The sequence below is a fragment of the Filicampus tigris genome, chromosome 6, assembly GCF_054856515.1.
Source record: "Filicampus tigris isolate MCC_2025a chromosome 6, RoL_Ftig_1.0, whole genome shotgun sequence".
NCBI lineage: Eukaryota > Metazoa > Chordata > Actinopteri > Syngnathiformes > Syngnathidae > Filicampus > Filicampus tigris.
The window spans coordinates 21324238-21345111 of record NC_141222.1 but is presented as its reverse complement, the minus strand read 5'-3'; the positions used below and the strand labels follow the sequence as shown (position 1 = coordinate 21345111).

At 41.1% G+C, this 20874-nt stretch overlaps 2 protein-coding genes across 7 annotated transcripts in view; one reads left to right on the top strand and one right to left on the bottom strand.

Annotated features, from left to right (window-relative positions):
* Positions 1-1721: 1721 nt before the first annotated feature.
* Positions 1722-20874, bottom strand: part of LOC147146222 (solute carrier family 22 member 7-like) — a 38725-nt gene continuing 19572 nt past the window's right edge. For 3 of the 5 annotated variants that reach the window (XM_086033259.1, XM_086033260.1, XM_086033258.1), the window contains 10 exons: positions 7533-7681; positions 7252-7355; positions 7009-7163; positions 6764-6932; positions 6570-6693; positions 6379-6488; positions 4715-4929; positions 4524-4632; positions 3120-3326; positions 1722-2458 (listed from right to left, as the gene is read on the bottom strand). In XM_086033259.1, coding sequence (XP_085889385.1) covers positions 2428-2458; positions 3120-3326; positions 4524-4632; positions 4715-4929; positions 6379-6488; positions 6570-6693; positions 6764-6932; positions 7009-7163; positions 7252-7355; positions 7533-7681 — 1373 coding nt within the window. In that variant the 3' untranslated portion in view covers positions 1722-2427. Of the gene's footprint in view, positions 2459-3119; positions 3327-4523; positions 4633-4714; positions 4930-6378; positions 6489-6569; positions 6694-6763; positions 6933-7008; positions 7164-7251; positions 7356-7532; positions 7908-20874 lie in introns of those variants that run through there. The other 2 variants (XM_086033257.1, XM_086033261.1) reach the window with 2 other exon arrangements.
* Positions 9443-19426, top strand: synpo2b (synaptopodin 2b). 2 transcript variants are annotated; one of them, XM_086034646.1, is made up of 4 exons: positions 9443-9551; positions 11482-12195; positions 12875-14835; positions 17463-19426. In XM_086034646.1, the coding sequence occupies exons 1-4, from the start codon at positions 9524-9526 to the stop codon at positions 17934-17936; spliced, it is 3177 nt and encodes a 1058-aa protein (XP_085890772.1). In that variant the 5' UTR covers positions 9443-9523; the 3' UTR covers positions 17937-19426. The 2 variants fall into 2 exon arrangements, with proteins under 2 accessions (XP_085890772.1, XP_085890773.1); XM_086034647.1 differs by lacking the exon at positions 9443-9551 and having other exon boundaries at positions 11914-12195; positions 12875-14145.

The following is a 20874-nucleotide window of genomic DNA, read 5'->3' as shown; positions in this document are numbered from 1 at the left end:
TTCCACAAAGAACAAGTGAAGTGTGCTCTGCCCTGGGCAAGGCAAAATGTATCATTGTGACGTTAATAATTACAAATGACTTTAACCTTGTGTTTTTCCTCATTTTAGTGACGATGGGTGCAGGCGGAGTTGACTTTTATGTGACTTGCATAAAATGAGACGGCGTCACTGTGTCAGACAGTGTTCTCACATTTACTCACCTAATCTAATCATCCTGCATGCTTCACAATAGAAGGAAAAGCGACACTGAAATTCTTTTATCAAACCATGCGAAGATGTCCAGAGCTGGGCATTTTACAAAAAATTGAGCGTCCGTCATCCGTCATTTTTCCCGGGGGGAAAAACAGTCAATAGGCCGGTCCGCCTCTATTTTTAAATAGCCGTCTGTAGGCAAGTCCGACTAAACTTTCGCTCGCTGTAACTTTTGTTAAATCTCTAAACTACATGGTTTGTGTCTTCACTCCTTCTCCACATTACCTGTGTTTTTCTGGCTAGTAATGTGTGGAAAGTACTTCTTATCAAATATTTGACATGTAAAACACTGTGACTGATAGATTTGGAGAAAGTATCTTTGTGACTTGTGTTAACATCTTGATGAGGTCAGAGGCAAGCATGTAGGATTATTAGTTGCTCGTTGCTAACTGAACACCTTTAGTAGCATTGCTAACTGTGATCAAGCTCACGTGATTATTTTGCATAGTAAGTACATAATGTATGTCAATATCCAAAGGCTGTGGATATATTTTGTTTAAAGGCACTCGTATGTGAGTTAAAATGTGTTTGATGGCCAATGTTCTGAGAATAGTCAGTCTTCCCTGTCTAATACTTTTTTAAAATAAGTAAGAATAAGTCCTCTTAATAGTGTTTGAGTTACATTGTTAATTTATTAGATGATGTGATTTTTGGTTTGAAAGAAAGAGAGGACATTTAGAATGGAGAGTAACTGGTCAATATAAATAAGCATTTAGACACTGTAACAAAAATGTTTTTGTTATCCGGGATTCCAAGCCTTTGGAACCCGCATCGCAATACCTCCGCAACCCATTATCTCTACCGCTTATCCCCACAAGGGTCGCGGGGCGTGCTGGAGCCTATCCCAGCTGTCTTCGGGCAGTAGGCGGGGGACACCCTGAATTGGTTGCCAGCCAATCGCAGGGCACACAGAGACAAACAAACATCCGCACTCACAAGGGGCAATTTAGAGTGTCCAATCAACTTACCAAGCATGTTTTTGGAATGTGGGAGGAAACCGGAGTACCCGGAGGAAACCCACGCAGGCACGGGGGAGAACATGCAAACTCCACACAGGGAGGCCGGGGCCGGGATCGAACCCACGACCTCTGAACTGTGAGGCGGACATGCTAACCTTTGCAACCTTTAACACTTAAACAGCTCAATGCCTGGCTACACCTTTGCATGTTGCGTCCACATTTTTTGCACTAAATTGACTACTGCCGGACACTAATCCATTGTCTTTTTCAAATTGTCTTTCACTTTATTTTATAATATTTTTATATATTTTTTAAATCTTCTTTGTATAAGTGAAGAGAAACAAGCAAAGTGAGAATTTCCAGTTGTGTTTATACTGTTTAAATGACAAATAAACATCTTCAATCTTGAACATAAAACATATCCACAAATTTACTTTACAATAATAATAAAAAAAAATACATAAGCAGTTGATAAGATATGTTTATCAGATATTTCTGTCAGTGGTTATCAATGTTTTCATTACATAGTGTATTTCTGTTACCTGTTAAATTACCCCCTAAAAATGACTACTTCTGAAGACAAAGCATAATTGTTATTGTGGTTTATTAAAACAAAATTGAATAATTTTAATAATTTTAATAATTTTCACAGATTTGTCAAATTATTTGCTTTTGAAATAAATTTATTAAATTGTTAAGGGGCTGGGGCGGCACTGTGGTCGACTGGTTAGCACGTCCGCCTCACAGTTCAGAGGTCGTTGGTTCGGGAGCATGTTCTCCTTGTACCCGGTTTTCTCCGGGTACTCCGGTTTCCTACCACATTCCAAAAACATGCGTGGTAAGTTGATTGGACTCTCAAAATTGCCCCGAGGTGTGATTGTGAGTGCGGATGTTTGTCTCTGTGTGACCTGCGATTGGCTGGCAACCAATTCGGGGTGTCCCCCGCCTACTGCCCGAAGACTACTAGGAATAGGCTCCAGCACTCCCTGCGACCCTTGTGAGGATAAGTATCGATAATGGATGGATGGATGTTAAGGGACTTTATGGACACCTTGTCTTTTTTAGGTCTCTCCTATAGCCAGTCAAATGAATAGCTGAGGTTTTGCGTATTCAAACTTTATTGCCAAATACTTTTGTAGCTCCAAGCTTCTTTGCCTTCTTGTTCAGGCTGAATACAACGTGGTCAGGATAAAGAACACATTATTCTTTTTCTTCATTAGATCATCTTCCCCATGGTTATTTTTTCCCTGTAATGTATACAAGATGTAGATTAGCCATTTGATGCAAGAAAAAAATCAGTTCAGACAACTATATAAATGGCATTCTAAATCAGTGAATGTTTAGATGAATTTCCCACTGCACCGTACTTGCTAAACTCATCTTAACTTGGCTCTACTTTGCTCAGTTTGGGACGCTTGTTCTTTTCCACTTAAAGATTGTACAACGGGAAACTGAAACCCAAGCAGCTCTGATCATATCAGTCAAAATGTGACATGCTAACAAACAACATTGGAGGAGGACGATAATCTTCTGTATTCACTTCTCAGCATGTGGCTGTTGTCCATGGTAAGGAGAAAAAATTCTCCCAGGAAGAAAGAAAAGTTGACTGCTTCAGGAAAGTAGCGACTATGGTGTATAATACAGCAGTGTCCAGAGCTAATACACAGCAACAGGGGATGCTAACACTAGCATGTGTGTTTATTTTCTGGTTATTTCTAGCAGTGTATCTTCAAATGTTACAATGACTCAGTGGACCCATGTGGTATCAGCGTGGCATGCTAGGAACCCCGACTGACCAGTCACCAGAAAACAGTACCTGGCCTTGCTAATAGAAAAGTGTCAACAGTGAGTCAAGCTGTCCTTGCAGTGAAAATGGAGTAGATACAGCAGAAGGGGATACCACTTTACCTTGGTTTGTCGATATCCTCTATGAACTCAGGCATTCTGGTATTTTGTGTTTCAGGCAGGAGTAACGCCACTAAACCAGACACAACGGCCATTCCACAGTAAGTCATAGGGGGTAGAAGATGCCACACATCTTCAAGAAGCATGATCAGTGGAGATATGGACACGGCCAGCCGTGCCACAAAGTCAGTGTAGCCTAGACCGTTCTGTCTGGATGGTAGAAGAGGTTCATGTGATGTAACACCAGTTTGGCAGAGTAAAAATTGTTTACTAATGGCGCTTTTCCATTAGCCCGGTTCCACACCGAGACGCTTTGCATTAGACTTTTTCAGTGGAACCGCTTTTCAGAACCATCTCGGAGGTGGCTCTAAAGCGCCGGCTGAGTGGGGCCGTGTCGTCACTGTCATCTGGTAGGCTGACAGCAGTGCAGCAAAGAACTGTGCTGCAGATGCCCATTTCCTGGTATTACATGACCAAGACAGGCCTGACAGCTGTCAGTTGACAAAGTCATAATTCTGTTTTACAACAACACTGAACCATATTTCCACTTCTGGGTCATAGTAAGTGTAGGACGGCGCATGAATGATGGTTTGGAGAGAGTTAACAAAACAAAATTGCTATCTGCCTTTTTCCTACGCCCCGTACATACCTTATCCCGGATTACAAACACAAACCAGGCTGGGCGTGTTTCTGTCAGTCGTCAGTGAAATGGGCGTCCTGTGGTGTCATCCATGGTATTACATGTGTTGAACCACCAGAGGGCAAACCATTCCCGTGACTACACTGTTACTCTTACTGCAGGGAATGCACGTGAAAAAGAAAAAAAAGGACTCTACAGTGTTGTTGCGGGCAGTTAAAAAGGTGGCTCCGAGGTAACGCCGAAGAGAACAGTGGTCTTCCTTTTTAAAAGAACCCAACACAACACGTCCCTCGGTACTTGACCCAGTTAGGGACGAATAGACCCCCTTCCGTCATTGTTTAGTCCGTCCTTTTTAAAAAAAAAATTCTCGTCCTCCATCCTCCGTCCCCAAAATGGGTGGACAGACGGACCTTTCCATCCATTGGACAGAATGCCCATCTCTGGTCATCACTAACGCAATATTTCACCCATTGTATAAATAAAATTGTAAATACGACTGTGTTGTTGTGAAGCACAATATATGTGTACTATATATACTGTAGTCTGGTCTTCATGGCGTGCAGGTGGCTTTGTCTCGCAGACTTAAAACCGGAAATGTATTTTTCGTCTACATGTGAAAGCTTCTGTGCATTTGAGTCCTTGATACCGCCCCGATTCTGGCCCAAAGCCTCCCACTTTTGGCTGAGCGCCTGTTTGGAAAAGCAACCGTGTGGTGTGTTGCTGTTTGGTGCTAATGGAAAAGCGCATTAAGTTTATTACTGACTAACCGTATGACTGTGGGATATAGTTCAACTGTGTAGAAGATTATGACTACGAATGATGCTTCCGACACGGCTTTTCCTAGAACTCCAACAATTGTGCGAACAATCCACTTATCTGAGGGATGTTTAAACATTTTATCAGAAGACAAATTGTATGTAAATTCTGCTCTTTACTCACAATGATAAGAAGCGGAAACCTTTTGAGACAAACATGTTGATGAAAAGGAAGAGACCCGTCGACAGCAACGTCCCTGCCTGAACGAGCCTTTTCCCAATATTTTCCAATGAGAAATAAAGGGCAATCTTCATTGGAATTTCGATCAATGCAAATACTAATTGAGTGAGGTACAGGTTTAATCCAAACCCGCTGATATTCAGAGTTATCCCATAGTAAGTGAATGCAACCCCGAACCTGAAAGGGAAAAAAATCTAACTGAGTAAGTCCACACTAAAACTTGAACACATCAACTTAGCATTCTGACTTACATGTTCATACAATTTCATAGATTTGTAATAAAAATGACGTTTGTGCAGTAAGTCAGACAATGATTGGCTGAAGGCTGGCTCTGTCCAGAGTTCAGAAATCTACATAACCGCTCCTTTAACGCTCAACATTTAACGCATTGTAATTAATTTGCGATTCCACAAATGTAAAACTACAGTCTTAATATTTCAACAAAGGTGCAATCTTTGAGCTCCAGTCACATAATTAGCAGAGCTGGGCATTCCGCCTATGTGACGTACCGGTCCGGCCTATGACAGACGCCCATTTTGTAGGCGATAAACGGGAAACTTAAAAAAAATAGTCGGACTAAGCATAGTCGCAAGCCCATTTTTATGCGTCTATGTAATCATCTATTTTCGTAGTGAGGCTTCAATGACCACGGCGAGGTTTCTGTAACAATCGTATTGTTAGATTGAGTTGTTTTTTGAGGGACAGATTTGAGTGAAGGAACAGGCGAGAGGAAGTGACGTTTTCTCTATGTTAAGAGACTGAGACGGCCGGACTACCTTGAAGAAGAAGTCAACCCAAACATATTTTTTTCAAGAAAATGTTCTATGCAAGCCCACTAGTTGAAACAAGGCATTCTGGTAAATATTGTGTTTATGGAATAAGAGTTAATCCACTCGTTTTTAGCCATCTCAGGGGGCGGCCATTTTGTCATTTCTGTTGACTGAAAATGACATCACAACTACTCAGGGCTCAGGTAACAACCAATCACGGCTGACCTGTTTTCTGTAGCTGAGCCGTGATTGGTCGTTACCTGTGCCATTAGTAGTAGAAATGACAAAATGGCCGCCCCCTGAGATGCCTAAAAACGTGTGGATTTTGCTGCTTAACTCATATTCCACAATCGCAAAATTAATCAGAATGCTGTGTTTCACCTAGTGGGCCTGCTGGGAACATATTCTTGAAAAAAAATGTTTGGGTTGATTTCCCCTATAAAGGTATATAAAGTTCCAAAAAGTTCTGGAAGGTGCTAAAAGAAGATGCATTGAGTCCGGCTGCGGTGAGGCTTCAATGTCGCAGTGATTCATTCTTTCGTTTCAAATATCACCCGGAGGGGGGGAGTGGTAGTTTGTCGAAGTTGGTAGTTGGAGTCTGTGTAAAATGAGAGGTAGACCGGCCTATAGGCAATTACTATTTTTACCATCTGGACAAAAAGGCGGATAGATTGCGGAAAGGTATCACGGCTTTAGGCGGTAGGTGATAAACGGACCACAAATTTTTTGTAAAATGCCCAGCTCTGGTAATTAGTATTCAAAATTAAAGCACCTGATCAAAGAATTGCTCAGTGACAACGAAAGTACTTGGGGTGGAGAAATGTACCCATCAGCGTTCTTTAAAACTTAAGCTTACCATACAATCCCAGAGCATATGACAAGTTTCCTCATGTTTGCCGTTTTGAAAAGATCAATAAAAGTGTACTTCTTGTCATTGGTGTCAGTGTTGACGGATTTCAGTAATGTCTGCAAAACAGAGACATGAAAAATTCCATAATGGTAACCTCTACACTGACTGAACCAAAGCTAAAACATGTATAAATGTACCCCTGGTGTGATGTTGGCCATGCACTTGCATTTGTTGTTCATTTCTGCACATTGATTGATGTAATAATGGGCATCATCCACCTTCCCATTTGCCATGAGCCACCTGCCAGACTCTGGAATCCACCTGAACACACAAAAATGGGGTCACCTCCAAAGTATTTGGACGCACATTGGCAGGTGTGACCGTTGAATACCTCCAAGCAACCAGGGCCAATATCAGGGGCGAAGTCACGGCCAGAATGAGGAGCCTCCACTCGTTTACCATGTATGCCATTCCAACCAGAATGGCGCTTCCAAGTGTCCAATCGAAGCTGAACATTATACCAAAGAGTGTCCTGTGTTCTACACCCAACCACTCTAAATCTGGGAAGATAACTCTGAATAGTCAGCCAATGTGGTACAATATTTAGCCTTCAAGAAAAATGTTGGCTTTACATACTTAGAACAATAGAGATGATACTTATTCCGGCAATCGACATGCCAGTAAAAAAACGCATAACCCCAAACATTACATAAGACGTGGAGAGTGCACTGAGCACGGCAAATGTCATGGTTGCCAAATAGGACACTAAGAGCAGCCGCCGCCTGCCAAACCTGGTCGGAAAGAAAGAAGCATACTCTTTTATTTACTGCAATACAACAACTTCATATCCATGACACATAAGAGTTTAGTTCAATCTACCTGTCACTAAGATATCCAAACAAAGCTGCTCCAAACATAACACCAATGAAGAAGATGGTGGCCGTTGCCTTGTTCATACCTTTCCTGCTGCACACAAGATCCCACTGTGAAGAAACCAAAATTTGTAACAGCAATACATCAATTGGACATCACAAGATGTTTGCGTGGTTGCAGAACTGCTCCATATGTAAAATGCCTTCAAATGACATCTGTTGTCATTAACCGCAAGATAAATTAAATTGACTTGACTTGAATGACAAACTAAAGGTAAACAAACTTACCTCTGTTGCCAATGTTGATTTAAAATCACTTTTGTCGTACACCCATCCATTTTGACACTGAACAACCGATGACTCCTCACTTCTGTTCCACGGGTGTGGATGTCGAGGCTTGGTAAACATCAGACAGGAGCTCAGACTCCCATCCATCTCTGTGGGAATACCAATGGTCAGCTTCTGTTCCAAAGTTAAATTTGAGGAGACGTTGAAGTTATCCAGTGCACTGATATCGCAGTGGTGAGAGGGCACCCCGGCCATGAAGTTATTCAGCAGGAAGTGACAAGGCACTGTGATTCGAGATAGGATCTGGATCAAGATTAACCTAATTTGGAATTGTCCAGCACCGCCAATTTCTGTAAGTACGTTGTCAAATTTCATTTTGGATAACGTCCAGAGTCACCGAGATGAGCTTCTACAAAGAAGAAGTGAAGTGTGCTCTGCCCTGAGCAAAGCAAAATGTATAATTGTAAATGTTAATAATTACAAATGCCTTTAACCTTGTGTTTTCCTTCATTCTAGTTACATGTGGTGGGTGCAGGCCGACCTGACTGTTGTGTGATTTACGCATAATCTCCTTTATTAATGGAGCACGTTAAACAATAACTATCGCTGCGTACAAAGTGCTGTATATGGAGTAAAAATCAGACATACAAAAACAAGACACTGCAACAAAAAATATTTATGTCATCCGGGATTCCAAGCTTTTGGAAACCGCAACACAATACCTCTGCAACTTTTAACACTTTAACCACTCTAAATCTGTGAAGATAACACTGTATAAAACTGAATAGTCAGCCAATACGGTGAAATATTTAGGCCTCAAGAAAAATTGTTGCTTTACATACTTAGAACAACAGAGATGATATTTATTCCAGAAATAGACATCCCAGTGAAAAAATGCATAACTCCAAACATTACATATGATGTGGACCGTGCTCTTAGCATGGCAAATGTCATGGTTGCTAAATACGACATCAAGAGCAGCCGCTGCCTGCCAAACCTGGTCAGAGAAAAGAAGCATACTCTTTATGTACTGTAATACAACAATATTGTTTCCATGACACATAAGAGTTGAGCTCAATCTACCTGTCACTAAGATATGCAAACAAAGGCGATCCTAACATAACACCAATGAAGAAGATGGTCGCCGTTGCCTTGTTCATACCTTTCCTGCTGCACACAAGATCCCACTGTAAAGAAACCAAAAATTGCAATCGCAATACATTTAGATGCTATGCAATAAATACATAGCATTAGCATACATTCCAACCGAGTCATTAAGACAATTCAGTCAATTAATATGAATGAGTCATGCTTTATGCCCTGCAACTAACTGGGGACCAATCCAGGGTGCGTCTCACTGCTTGCCAAAAGGCAGTTGGGACTGGCTCCAGTGATCCCAAGGCCCTAATGAGGACACTTGTTGAAGAAAATTAATGACTAGATGGATGGAAGGCTTACACAAGATAGGTATACCTGTATTTCTCCGTGAAGAGAAAGATTCTATTCTTTTTCGGTGACATAATCTGTATAGAACTCAAATCAGGGTTATCTTTTAAATTGTGATTTGAAGATGATGATTTATTTCACATCCATGTAGGGACATCCAGTCAAAGAGACCAGAAGTGTTTAGTGTAAAGAGCTGATTTTATGCATACCCCTAAACAGTAATTCTATAAAAAGTCCAATCTTTCATTACAATATAAAGAAGTCTATCGTCTAGGGCATTTTTTTTCCTTACTGGAGCCATGTGAGATGCTAACTCAGCTGTGTCCAAGGGAGCATTGACACCTCTTCACGCTCTTTAAATAGAATAGAGAAGGAGCAAAGCACCACTCCAGCCTGTCGGTGGGTGACCCAAACATCTGTAATTCGCTCTAATTTGTCTCTTCTGTGCTTGGATTAAAATTTTCCATCTTGGGCCCTCATCAAGGAACAAGGAAATAAAGAGTACAAAGCTGGATACCAACGTACGAGAGACAAGGAGTCATTTCATGGACGAGAGAGGAGCTATGAATAATTGTAAGTAGCAATTTGGCCATTGACTTATCCTGTTGGACCGGAACGGTGCTGCAAGTTTGTGTAAAAATGTATTTGATTTACTTCCATTTGATATACCTGGTATACCAAAAATACCATGGTTTGCAATTGGTTATTATGTATCTGGTAGTTTATGAAGTATCTCTACATACTGAACATACATAATGTGACACCTAGACAGATTTTGTGTAGCAAACCTATTAAATTAAAATAATTAATTACATTTCATGTTGTGGATTTATTTTCTAATGTGGTCGCTCTGTTGGCTAGCGACACAGTCTGTGAGTAATATTATTTTCAGTTTAAACTTTGTTTTCTCGTACATTAACTCATTCACTGCCAGACATTTTCAGACCCTCTTTTACCCTAATGTTTAAAAAAAATGTGAAAAAAGTATAAATTAATTCCTGGGATTGAATGGTTGGACTGTGAAAAGACAAGTAAATTTGTCAATGGCAGTGAATGAGTTAAAGACTATCCTTGTTTGCTTAAAAAATCGTACAAATATTTAAAGACAGATCTGTGTGGGTGTTGAAAGTGTTGTGCTGCGATACTCAATGACACAATCTCTTAACTAGGGAAAACAAAATAAGTGTAAACCTTGACCAGACGTCTGGAGAACCCCCAACTGCAAAAGGTTTGGTTTATGTCCGTCAACCACCAAGTTTTATTTAATCCTGCTCATCACATCAGATCCTTGGCTGAGGTAGTACCATGGAAACATCTAATCTGCTAGAGGTCAGTCCTGAAGGGGGTCATGCCTCAGAGCAAGAGATCACTAACTTTTTCGAAGGTGCCAGCTTCGTGTTGCCAAGGAGACAGGCAATCATAGCAAATGTAATGCCTTACTTGGAAGCAGAAATTCTTGCTGCACCACACAAAGTCCTGAGTGATAAAATGAAGTGGAACCAAGTGTGAAGAGAGGGCGACAGAATATGTAGGAGACTACAACTTCTGCTATGGTAGCCTCATGTAGCGAAGTAGTATTATCCAAAATCGCAACACAACGAAAGCTTCGTACAATAAACCTGCGACAAAACAAACCCGTGATTCAGTATTAACGACCCGTGATGATATGTGATTTACGCTGGAAATGTTTGGAGTAAGATTTGTGCATTCACATTTCTGCTTACCCCTCACCAAGTCTGCCAGTTCAGTGCTCAAATTACACAAGTGTACAGATAAAACATGGCCAAATTTCAAGACAGAATCTTTACCTAAACCATCGGCAATGAAAGCAGTACCGTAAATACTTTGAAAGATTACAATTCTTCACCAAAATCACCACTGAGCCCGACTACATTAACCGGTTTTGTTCAACTATCCCTGCTGATACATTTGAACTGACATGTATTAAGCTTAGCCCAAAAAATAACCATGACTATGATACCACCTTGTGGTAAAGGCCTGAAAATATCATGCCGAGATGGTTGCTTAACTTGCTTCTGTGCACTAAACCACTGTCTCTGGTGACTGTTTTTTTTTTAAATTTGGCTAAAAATATATTGGCATTTTATAACATCACTGACAAAAAAACAATGGCTTTAGTTGTGGGAGTACATCATTTCCTCATCATATGAAACAAATACTCCTGTCTTTCAGTCATAAATGGAAATGTTGCTGCTGCCGCACTTGTTAAGGTGACAGCAACCCCCAATTTATAAACAGGAGAACTTGGAGAGCATCCATCCAATTGTTTTTCTTGTGCAGTTGGACGGGAAGGCTATTTTCCTCTGTGATATTACATACCATTCCATTTAGAGCTCGAATGAAACTGCAAAAGCAAAGTTGCACTCCCTGTAAGACCTGTGACTCAGCAATTACATTGGTAGAAATGTAATCCTTAAATATCTTAATCTTGGCAATAAAAAAAACAAATACAATTCAAATCGCTGTTTGTCTTCTCTCTAAGGTATCATTGGTAGCACTCAGGACTTTACAAGTGAATCAGAAGTGGAACCAGAAGCCGAGGACCCAGAGAACATGGATCCCTCAGTCCAATGGTTGGGCGCCGATGGTTCGCAAGGATCTGGTATCCGTGAATCCCCAGCAGAGTCCTCTGATGAAGTTGAGTTCAGTGACGTAGAGAGAAGCTTGGACACACAGCCCTTTTCATTCTCCAAGTCTGATGCGGAGCACCCAGGATTTTTAGAATCGCGAGACTCAAAACTGGTTCTTGAGCGACGGTCCATGTATGACTTGAGCGGGGGTGAGGAGGAAGATTCACACCAAGAAGAGGACATTTACCCTAACGACCCAAGAAAGAGCTCACACGTCAAAACCTCACCAATGTCACTGTTCTCAAAATCAGAGTGCCGTGGATCTCGCAGTGGACAAACCCCAAGGCTACTCTCACTTTCATCTTCCTCCTCCCTTGGATATGCTCCTGAAATGACCCCGGCCTCGACCTTAGCCACTGATGAGCCCCTGGGGGCCAGTAATAGGCAGGGCCAAGGGACTGGGAACAGGGGGGTTGAATCTTCAGAGGAAGGAGGGAGCAGTGAGGCACCTCCTGCTGCAGTCTCCTTTGGAATCTCAGATGAGGGTGCTGAGCAGGCAGAGAAGTGGAACACGGAGTCTGGCACAGATCTGTGCGGACGGGACAGGCACAGGGCAAGATGCACATGTAAGTACGATATCGAGCTTCTACTCAAACCTGTATAATCATGTCTACATTGGATGGTATTGATTGTACAATCTGTACAGTTAGTGGTTGCTTTTGTTCATATTTGAAATATGTAAATTTATTAATTGAACTATAACAAGTCATAACATCCTTTTTCTTGAAAATGTCATTGTTAAATGAAGTAAAGAACACCTTTAAAACAGTAAATAAGCTCTGCAAAGCTCATGGGTGATGGTTATTTTGATATGGTAATGCAGAGCCTATATTTGGGAAGGACTTGCGGAGAAAATTCCCATAGCTTTAATAGCCATAGTGGGACAAGAATAAAATCTGACCATATTATAAGGCCAGCAGAACCTAATTTGACTGACACCAGCATGTGTCACCCCAGTCTGTCATCCGATCCTTCGTCCAAAGTGAAGTCCTTCCGTTGCCTGGCTGACACACCTCCCTAAGTTAGCTGTAAGTGAATATGATGCTTTTATTAGAGCGCTTGCTTTTGCAGTGCAAGCTTTACAATCTGTCAGTGGCTTCTAATAAGTGTGCTTACTTCATATGAAAGTAACAACTGTAAGAAGGACAACTTAAACGTGAGAGCGAGGTGAGAGTGTTGAAGAAATGTGATGAAAGAGTTGGTGACAAAAAACATGTTGATCCTCTCTCCCTGTCTTTGCCTTAGGGCTTGGTCAAGATGAAAGCCAATCACAAAGGCGAGTTAAGGAGACCAAGTCCAAATGTAAGCAAATTGCTCGCCTTCTGACTGATGCGCCCAACCCTCAAAATAAGGGAGCCCTACTGTTCAAAAAACGTCAGCAAAGGGTGAAGAAGTACACACTTGTAAGTTACGGGACTGGTGAAAGTAAGTTTGACAGAGAAGACCGATTGGAAGAAGAAGCCGAGGAAATCCAAGAGACCGGGTCGGACTTTGTCGCAACCAGCGAGTCCGAGTTTGGAGAGGAATACTCCATATATCACCGGCAGCATGAATTAAGTGTGAACTGGGGAAGTGTTCAAGAAATGGAAGTGTTACCTGGGACAAAAGGAAAGGGAGTTGTGATGTTTGCGCACCGTCATAAACGAATGGAAGAAGTCTCAGAGCAAGAGCTCCATAATAAAGGATTACATTTGAAAGCATGTTCAGAACCTGGATATACAGCAGCAAACAATATGTACAACATGAGGAAAATATATGATCATTCTGAACAGGGCAACTACATGAACAGATACATTCATCAGATGGACCAGCAAAGATCTTCGGTTTCAAACAGGACAGCCAAGCCCTTTTCAGGGGTCCAAGTTGGGCCAGCTGATCACAGCATGTCTGCTGATGCTGTTCCAGTGAGAAAAACAGAGCCAAGATTCACGGTACCTGTTCCTGTCCTCTCAAACCAACAGGTTTGGTCCCCAACTGGAGACATCATAGCCTCTAGAGATGAGCGAATATCTGTGCCAGCCATAAAGACCTGCAGATTTCCAGAGTCAAGGCGTAAAAGCTCTAACAAACAGCAACAAACAACCAAACAAGGATCAGACTCTCGTGAAGGCAGAGCTTATATGGAGTCAGAGGAAGACTGTTTTAGCCTCGGTGCTGAAGCTTGTAACTTCATGCAACCCAGGGCAATTAAACTCAAGAATCCACCCCCGGTTGCACCAAAGCCTGCCATTAATCCAAAGTGTCCACCTTGGTTAAAAGGCCCTCCTAGTGAACCCTGTATTCCTCCGAGGAGTTCAGTTTCACAACCTAAGTATCTTGCGAAACCCCAGAGACAGCACCATTACTTCAATCAACACAGCTCTGAACCTCAAAAGTTGGCCAACTACCCGGAAGTAGATCGCACCCAGGCAATAGTTCAAACACCTGCCGTTGGCAAGGCATCGGTCAGCTCCTGTTCTCAGCTTCGTCTTCAGCCGACCATAAATAGCTGGAACAAACCTCTGCCAAGATTCGCTGTGAGTATGCAGGCGCACTGTCCTACTTTCACCCCACTTCAAACACAGTCAACCGCAAGGAGTAAGCAAGACAGTGCACCATGTTCTGTTGCCTCTTGTCCACAAAAACCAATGAAATCATTCACATCAAAAATATCACTGGCTCCTCCAAAAGGTCTAGTCTTTGGTCAAGGTTTTGCTCAGTCTGGTGACGATCGCACCATGATGGGAAAAGGCGCAGAGTTGTTCTCCAAAAGAAAGTCCAGAATGGAGAAGTTTGTTGTCAGCGGTCCAACGGCAAACCAGATAAGATGCCCCTCTCCAACTATGTCCTTACCCAACTCCTGGAGATATTCATCTAATGTTCGCGCACCCCCTCCTTTATCTTACAATCCACGTCACTCCCCGTTTTATAATCCACCAGCAGAGAAAAAAGCACCGTCAACAAACACCACAGCGACACGCAAATCAGCCCCAAAGCACCTCAACACTTTAGATATCATGAAACATCAGCCATATCATTTGGACTCATCACTGTTCCACCGCGATGTAGTTCCAGAGGCTAAAAGCCCCAGCGCCAAACCCGCTCCACCATCAAAGTTTGAGATTACCAAGAAACTCAAACAAAGGTCTGCCCACTCTCATTCTCCTAATATCTCTGAGCCTGATTTTGAAAGCAAGTCCGAGGCCTCTGCTAAGTCCTCTGGACCGGTAAGTTCATCAAACCTATTTGCTGGGCAAAACACCAAATCGTCTGAGCTTCTCGCAGTTGACGTTCACTTGGATGAAAAGCACACTGGCCATCACCCAAGTGCCACGCAAGCACCAAGCATTCAAGCTGCAAGCACGCTTTTCCAGCAGCCATCTCGGGATAGCGGCTTAGCTTCATCTTTCCCTCCCGCATCTCTAATTACTCGAGTCACACGTCAAATGGCACCTCGGCCCAAATTTTCTGCTAAGAAGTCCGTAGCGACAACGAAACAGTGGAGGCCTGTTGCGATGCTAAATTAGCTCCAGAAATAGCTTTGACGTGATGTTGCGTCAACACTGAGATGATGGAACACAGTTGTTGAAAAAAAAGCAGCCTATAAAACGCTTCACTTGACAGCGTGTCAAAAGTATGAGCTTGTGCATGCTTCTGTGGAATACAAACCTCAAGGTTTGCTAGGTCATTTTCCTGAAAGTTGTTCAAACAGGAAAGCGAAGAGAATAATGAATGATTTTCAAGAAGGGCTTACTCAATTCGTACAGGATAGATTAACAATGATCGAAAGATGTTTTGTTTTAACATGCATACTATATATAGGTGATAAAGTATCACCTAAATGATGATAGACAGTGACAACGGATAGTGCATTTTCATAAAAAATGAATCCTTTGATACACGGTAACACATACTGTATACTGTACATACTGTACAGTATGTATTGATAGAATATATTGAATCATAAGGCATGTTTTGGAGGAACCCGCATGCACTTCTTAGATATAATTTTAAAATCCTTCAGTCTCATTCCAAAGTTATCAGACATTCTGTATCCTATTTTATGCCAAAGAAGTTGAATATATTGTAGCCATTGATTGCGCCGATTTTCATTTAGTGACTAAAAAAATATTGTCTTATCTCCTTGTGTCTGTCTTTCTGATATGGAACTGTTGCTCATGCACATCTTGTTTTCAACACAATTAAATTTCTCTTTTCTCATTCTTGTGCACTTCCTATGTGTCCAGATGCTGTTCTTATATCTGTACTTTTTCCACTATCTGTCTTCCTGTCCCTGTGATCTACTACCAAACATTTGTGGCATGAACTCAAAGCCAGAATACCACAATACAAAAGATGTGAATATAGCCAATAGTAAATCTTTTATTTCTATTCAAGTTGTGGGATGGCAGTTTCTAATATGGATAACAAAAATTTGTAAGACGGAAATTAGAACATATCAGATTTTAAAATCCAAATATCAGATAGGAGAATGCATTTAGCACAACAAGCTTGCCAACATGCAACATTTAATTTGTATGTATGTGTATGTATATACATATATATATATATATATATATACAGTATACATATATATACAGTATATTTTATATATATATATATATATATATATATATATATATATATATATATATATATATATATATATATATATATATATGTACATACATAGATACATCAGACAGTCATTAATCAAACATTGAACCTTTAACTTTTTAAAATTTTGTCAAAATGTTAGTGATCCTAGCTCATTAACTGAGTTAACTCGTGTATTTACTATAGTTGTACGATGAACTTGGAAAATTAATATTATCATGTTCTTTTAATTAGAATAAAAAGCATTTCTCTGTGATGTTTCTTTTGTAAAAGTTGCCAGAGATGTCCTCCTGGTTGAACTGAATATAATTTGAAACCTGACACATACTTAGAATACCTCCGGTGAATTTTTAAATTTTTTTTTACATTTACATATATAGATTTACAAGTGACTTTTTGCGGCTCGTAATCCCTTTCAAGGTGATATCACGAATTCTGCCTAGCAACAAGAACAGCCAAACGTTAAATTCATGTTACGTTTGTATTGCATGCATGAAAAGTATAAAATAGTATAATTCATTTATTAATGAAACAATATATTACAATAGCATTTATTAGAACCCTGACAACCATTCCTCTCCTGCATTGCATAACAAACAAATATACAAACTAAAAGTACATTCATTTAAAGGATACATTTTGCTCCTGGGAGACAAAATTGATAATACATCTAAAACACAAATAGTTCAATGCCAGTGTAATAATAATAATAATAATAATAATACACACAATACAATACGTACAATAGAAATGCATCAACGTATAAAACATCCTTGTATTTTGAATTAATATATTAATTTCTTTAGAGAAACATATAACAACAACAAAAAATGTGACCAATGGATGGCAGCAAAGTCAACAAAACTGCTCTCAATTCACACAGTGCAGCACCAACTGCATGGTGTTCGCCAACCTTTACTGGGCATATTTTATATGAGTATATGAGAAAAATCTCAGGGAACATCCACAACCAAACAATATGTGAGAAAAAGTATTTAGTACGCTAAAAAAATGATAATCTGGTCTGAATTTATTTACAAACTGACTGGCACAAAGCTGATATATACTCACTGAATGTATTCTGTAGTATGAATAGCAACAGGTCGATACACAAGTTAATGCTTCATTCTGATTATCAGAAGAGCATTTAATTGTTTTGTCTGCCTCAATATGTCATTAGCATAGATAGATTTTTGCATAGTAAATAACAATTTTGACTGAATGTATTTTCTTTCAGGGACAAGGTAGAAGTCGCTCCCTTAGCCTGCCTAGGCCATCCTTTTCTTCTGGGCCTATGTCACCTGCGGGTACAAAGGGCCCTCGCTCATATTTTCCCCCAAAACAGCATCATCGAGCATCTCTTCCGCGAGCATCCTACAAGCCGCCCACACCCTGGGAGGCTGCATCCAGAAGCCCTTTCGGTTCAGTGGATGACGCCTTCTCGTTCCAGAGCGCCTCGTCACCGGTCATCGCGCGTGTCCAGGACACAATGCGTCGCGGGTCCCTCCCTGAGCCTCCAGAGGAATGGAAGCGCAGGGTGTCACTTGAGCCACCACTTGCGAGTCAGGGTCACTATCGTCTGGCCCCGGCTTACATGACCTCAGCACTCATGAGGATGAAATGTGCACGTGACAGACCAACAGCAGTCTACGGGCCTCCTTTTAGACCAGCCCAGCCATTTAAGTCTGCTGGTAAGCCCAGAATTATATAAGAGGCGTAACACTTTGAGGCAGTACAGTGAAGAAAGTTGTTCGTACGTCTGCCTCACAGTCAGAGGCGGAGCTACGTGGTGGCCAAGGCCACCCTTGGCTCACTCCCCAGCCCACCCCAATATTTAGGCGAAGATTTCGCTACTCATGACTTTCCTGCCATCTTCACATGGATGCAGTATTCTTAGATCCATTGATACTCTCTTTTTAGCAAAGAAGGTTGATTGCAAATCACGTGCACATGCGAGTTTATGGCTACCCCTCAGTGAGCTGCCGTGTCACCCTGGTCACCACACTGAAAAAATGGTGGCTATGCCGCTGCTCACAATTTTGAGGTGCTGGGTTCAAATTTCCTGTCAGGCCTTATTTTGTAGGTTTTGCATGTTGTGCTCCCGTGGGTTTTCCTCCCACATTCCAAAAATATGCATGTTGTGTTAACTGAAGACTAAATTGCTCTTAGGTGTGAATGGTTGCTTGCCTATACATGAATGGCAGTCAAGGGTGAGGGCCAGCTCACCCAAGACCCAAATGAGGACATCCATCCTTTATCTCTAACGCTTATCCTCACAAGGGTCGCGGGGCGTGCTGGAGCCTATCCCAGCTGTCTTCGGGCAGTAGGCGGGGGACGTCCTGAATTGGTTGCCAGCCAATCGCAGGGCACACAGAGACAAACAAACATCTGCACTCACAATCACACCTAGGGGCAATTTAGAGTGTCCAATTAACCTACAAAGCATATTTTTGGAATGCGGGAGGAAACCGGAGTACCTGGAGAAAAACCCACGCAGGCACGGGGAGAACATGCAAACTCCACACAGGGAGGCCAGAGCAAGGATCGAACCCACGACCTCTGAACTGTGAGGCGGACGTGCTAACCAGTCGACCACCGTGCCGCCCCCAAATGAGGACAGCACTATGTAAAATGTATGTATGGATGTTTCCACACTCACTCAGATAGAAAAAAGCAATTCAATAGATTCAGTGCTCTAGGAGAAATTATTTTTGTGAGCAATACTTAAGTGTTTAAAAGTTGTCCTAAATAATATTGAATGTTTTAGATTATTATTAGAGGCATTTTCCCTCTGCTGTTTACAGCACACTAAATTACACTACACATACACTAAATTTTATTTGTGACAAATGACACATAATTCAAGACACAGAATGAGGCACATTTTTCTTTTTTTTCTATTTTTTCAAGATTTACGCAATTTAAGCTCATTTCACATCAGAGAGTGTTTAAAAACAGAATGGACATTCTACCACGATTGTGTGTGACTGTCAATTCCTAACAGTGTTTTTTTTTTTCAATATGAAAAATCAAGTTGGAATGTTAAGATGTTGAAGTTGAACTGAGGAGGTGTGCTTCTGTGTGTGTTGCATGCATAGTCACTCATTTTGTTTCACTGATTGGAACAATTACATAGACTTTATTAGGAAAATAAAATATTTTGTTACCACCTTTTGCACAAACTATGTACCCATTAAAACTTGTGAATAAAAGCAGACTTCTTTTACTTTCTATTAACATCTAACATTTGGGAGGTAAAAAAACAAACAAACAAAAAAACAACATTGACAAATGCAGAGGCACACAAAGTGGCATGTTTATTTTTGGTGGTTGCGGTTTGCAATGTTGTACAGTTGCATTGCATCATATTGTGACTAGAACAATTCTTCCCCATAGGGAGGGAAGATGTAATACATATCACATATACAAATGCAACTGTACAGGCAATGTTTAAGTAACATTCTAACATTCTTTAATATTATATAAGTGTACAAATAAGTTAACCACGGTCAATATTAAAATGTAGAAAGAATTAAATAATTGGCCTTAATTGCAATGGCAAAAGACAAAGGCATAATATAGAGGTGAGGTGAGTTTTGTAATTTCATTTCTTAAATATGTTCTACAGTCATGCAAGTGTAAAAAGAATCCAACCACAGAAAAGCACTAAAACGACAACCCTCGACCTTGCGTGATTTAACACGTGACAAAGCGTATGTTGACAGTAGCACTTAAAAACCAACAACCCAAACATATTTATTTCAAGAACACATTCTATGTAGGCCCATTAGTTGAAACACAGCAATCTGATTAATATTGCGTCTGTTTAATATGAGTTAAGCAGCAAAATCCACCCGTTTTTAGCCATCTCAGGGGGCGGGCATTTTGTCATTTCTGTCGACTGAAAATGACATCACAGATGCTCAGGGTTCAGATAACGACCAATCAATCAAAACAGGTGAGCTGTGATTGGTCGTTACCTGAGCAACTGTGATATCATTTTCAGTCGACAGAAGTGACAAAATGGCTGCCCCCTGAGATGGCTAAAAACTTGGGGATTAACTCTTATTCCACAAACCCAATATTTATCAGAATGCCTTGTTTTAACGAGTGGGCCTGCATTGAACAGATTCTAGGCTTGACTTCCACTTGAAAGCTACCTGTACCTTAGAAGACTGAGAAGATTTGGAATATCACCCCACACCTGTTCACATTTAAAGACAAGAGTTTACGAGTTTTTAGTCACAGCCTGTTCTCAATGGTTTATGCTGTCATTCAGATGTGCGAACAATTTAGTTTACAAACTTAATGAGCAGCGTAGCTTAATAAAGGGGGGAAACACTTTTGACGACCACTTGAGGGGATACAGTGATCATCTCAGAGAGGGCTACTGTTCTCTGTACATCAAGAATAACTTGCATAGTTTGAAGACATGCTACTCTCTGTACGTTTTGACCCCGTGAGACATGACTGACTATGAACATTCCGACACAAGAAGACGGTTTTATCTCTGGAGAGCAGGAGGAAGTTCTCATCGGAGGACTTGTCTCGTTCCATCTTCTACCATTGCCCGATGGTGTCTGAGAGTGCTTTGGAGTGTTTGTCAGGTTATATTTAGCCTATTGATGCAAGCCGCATTCCATGCCCAT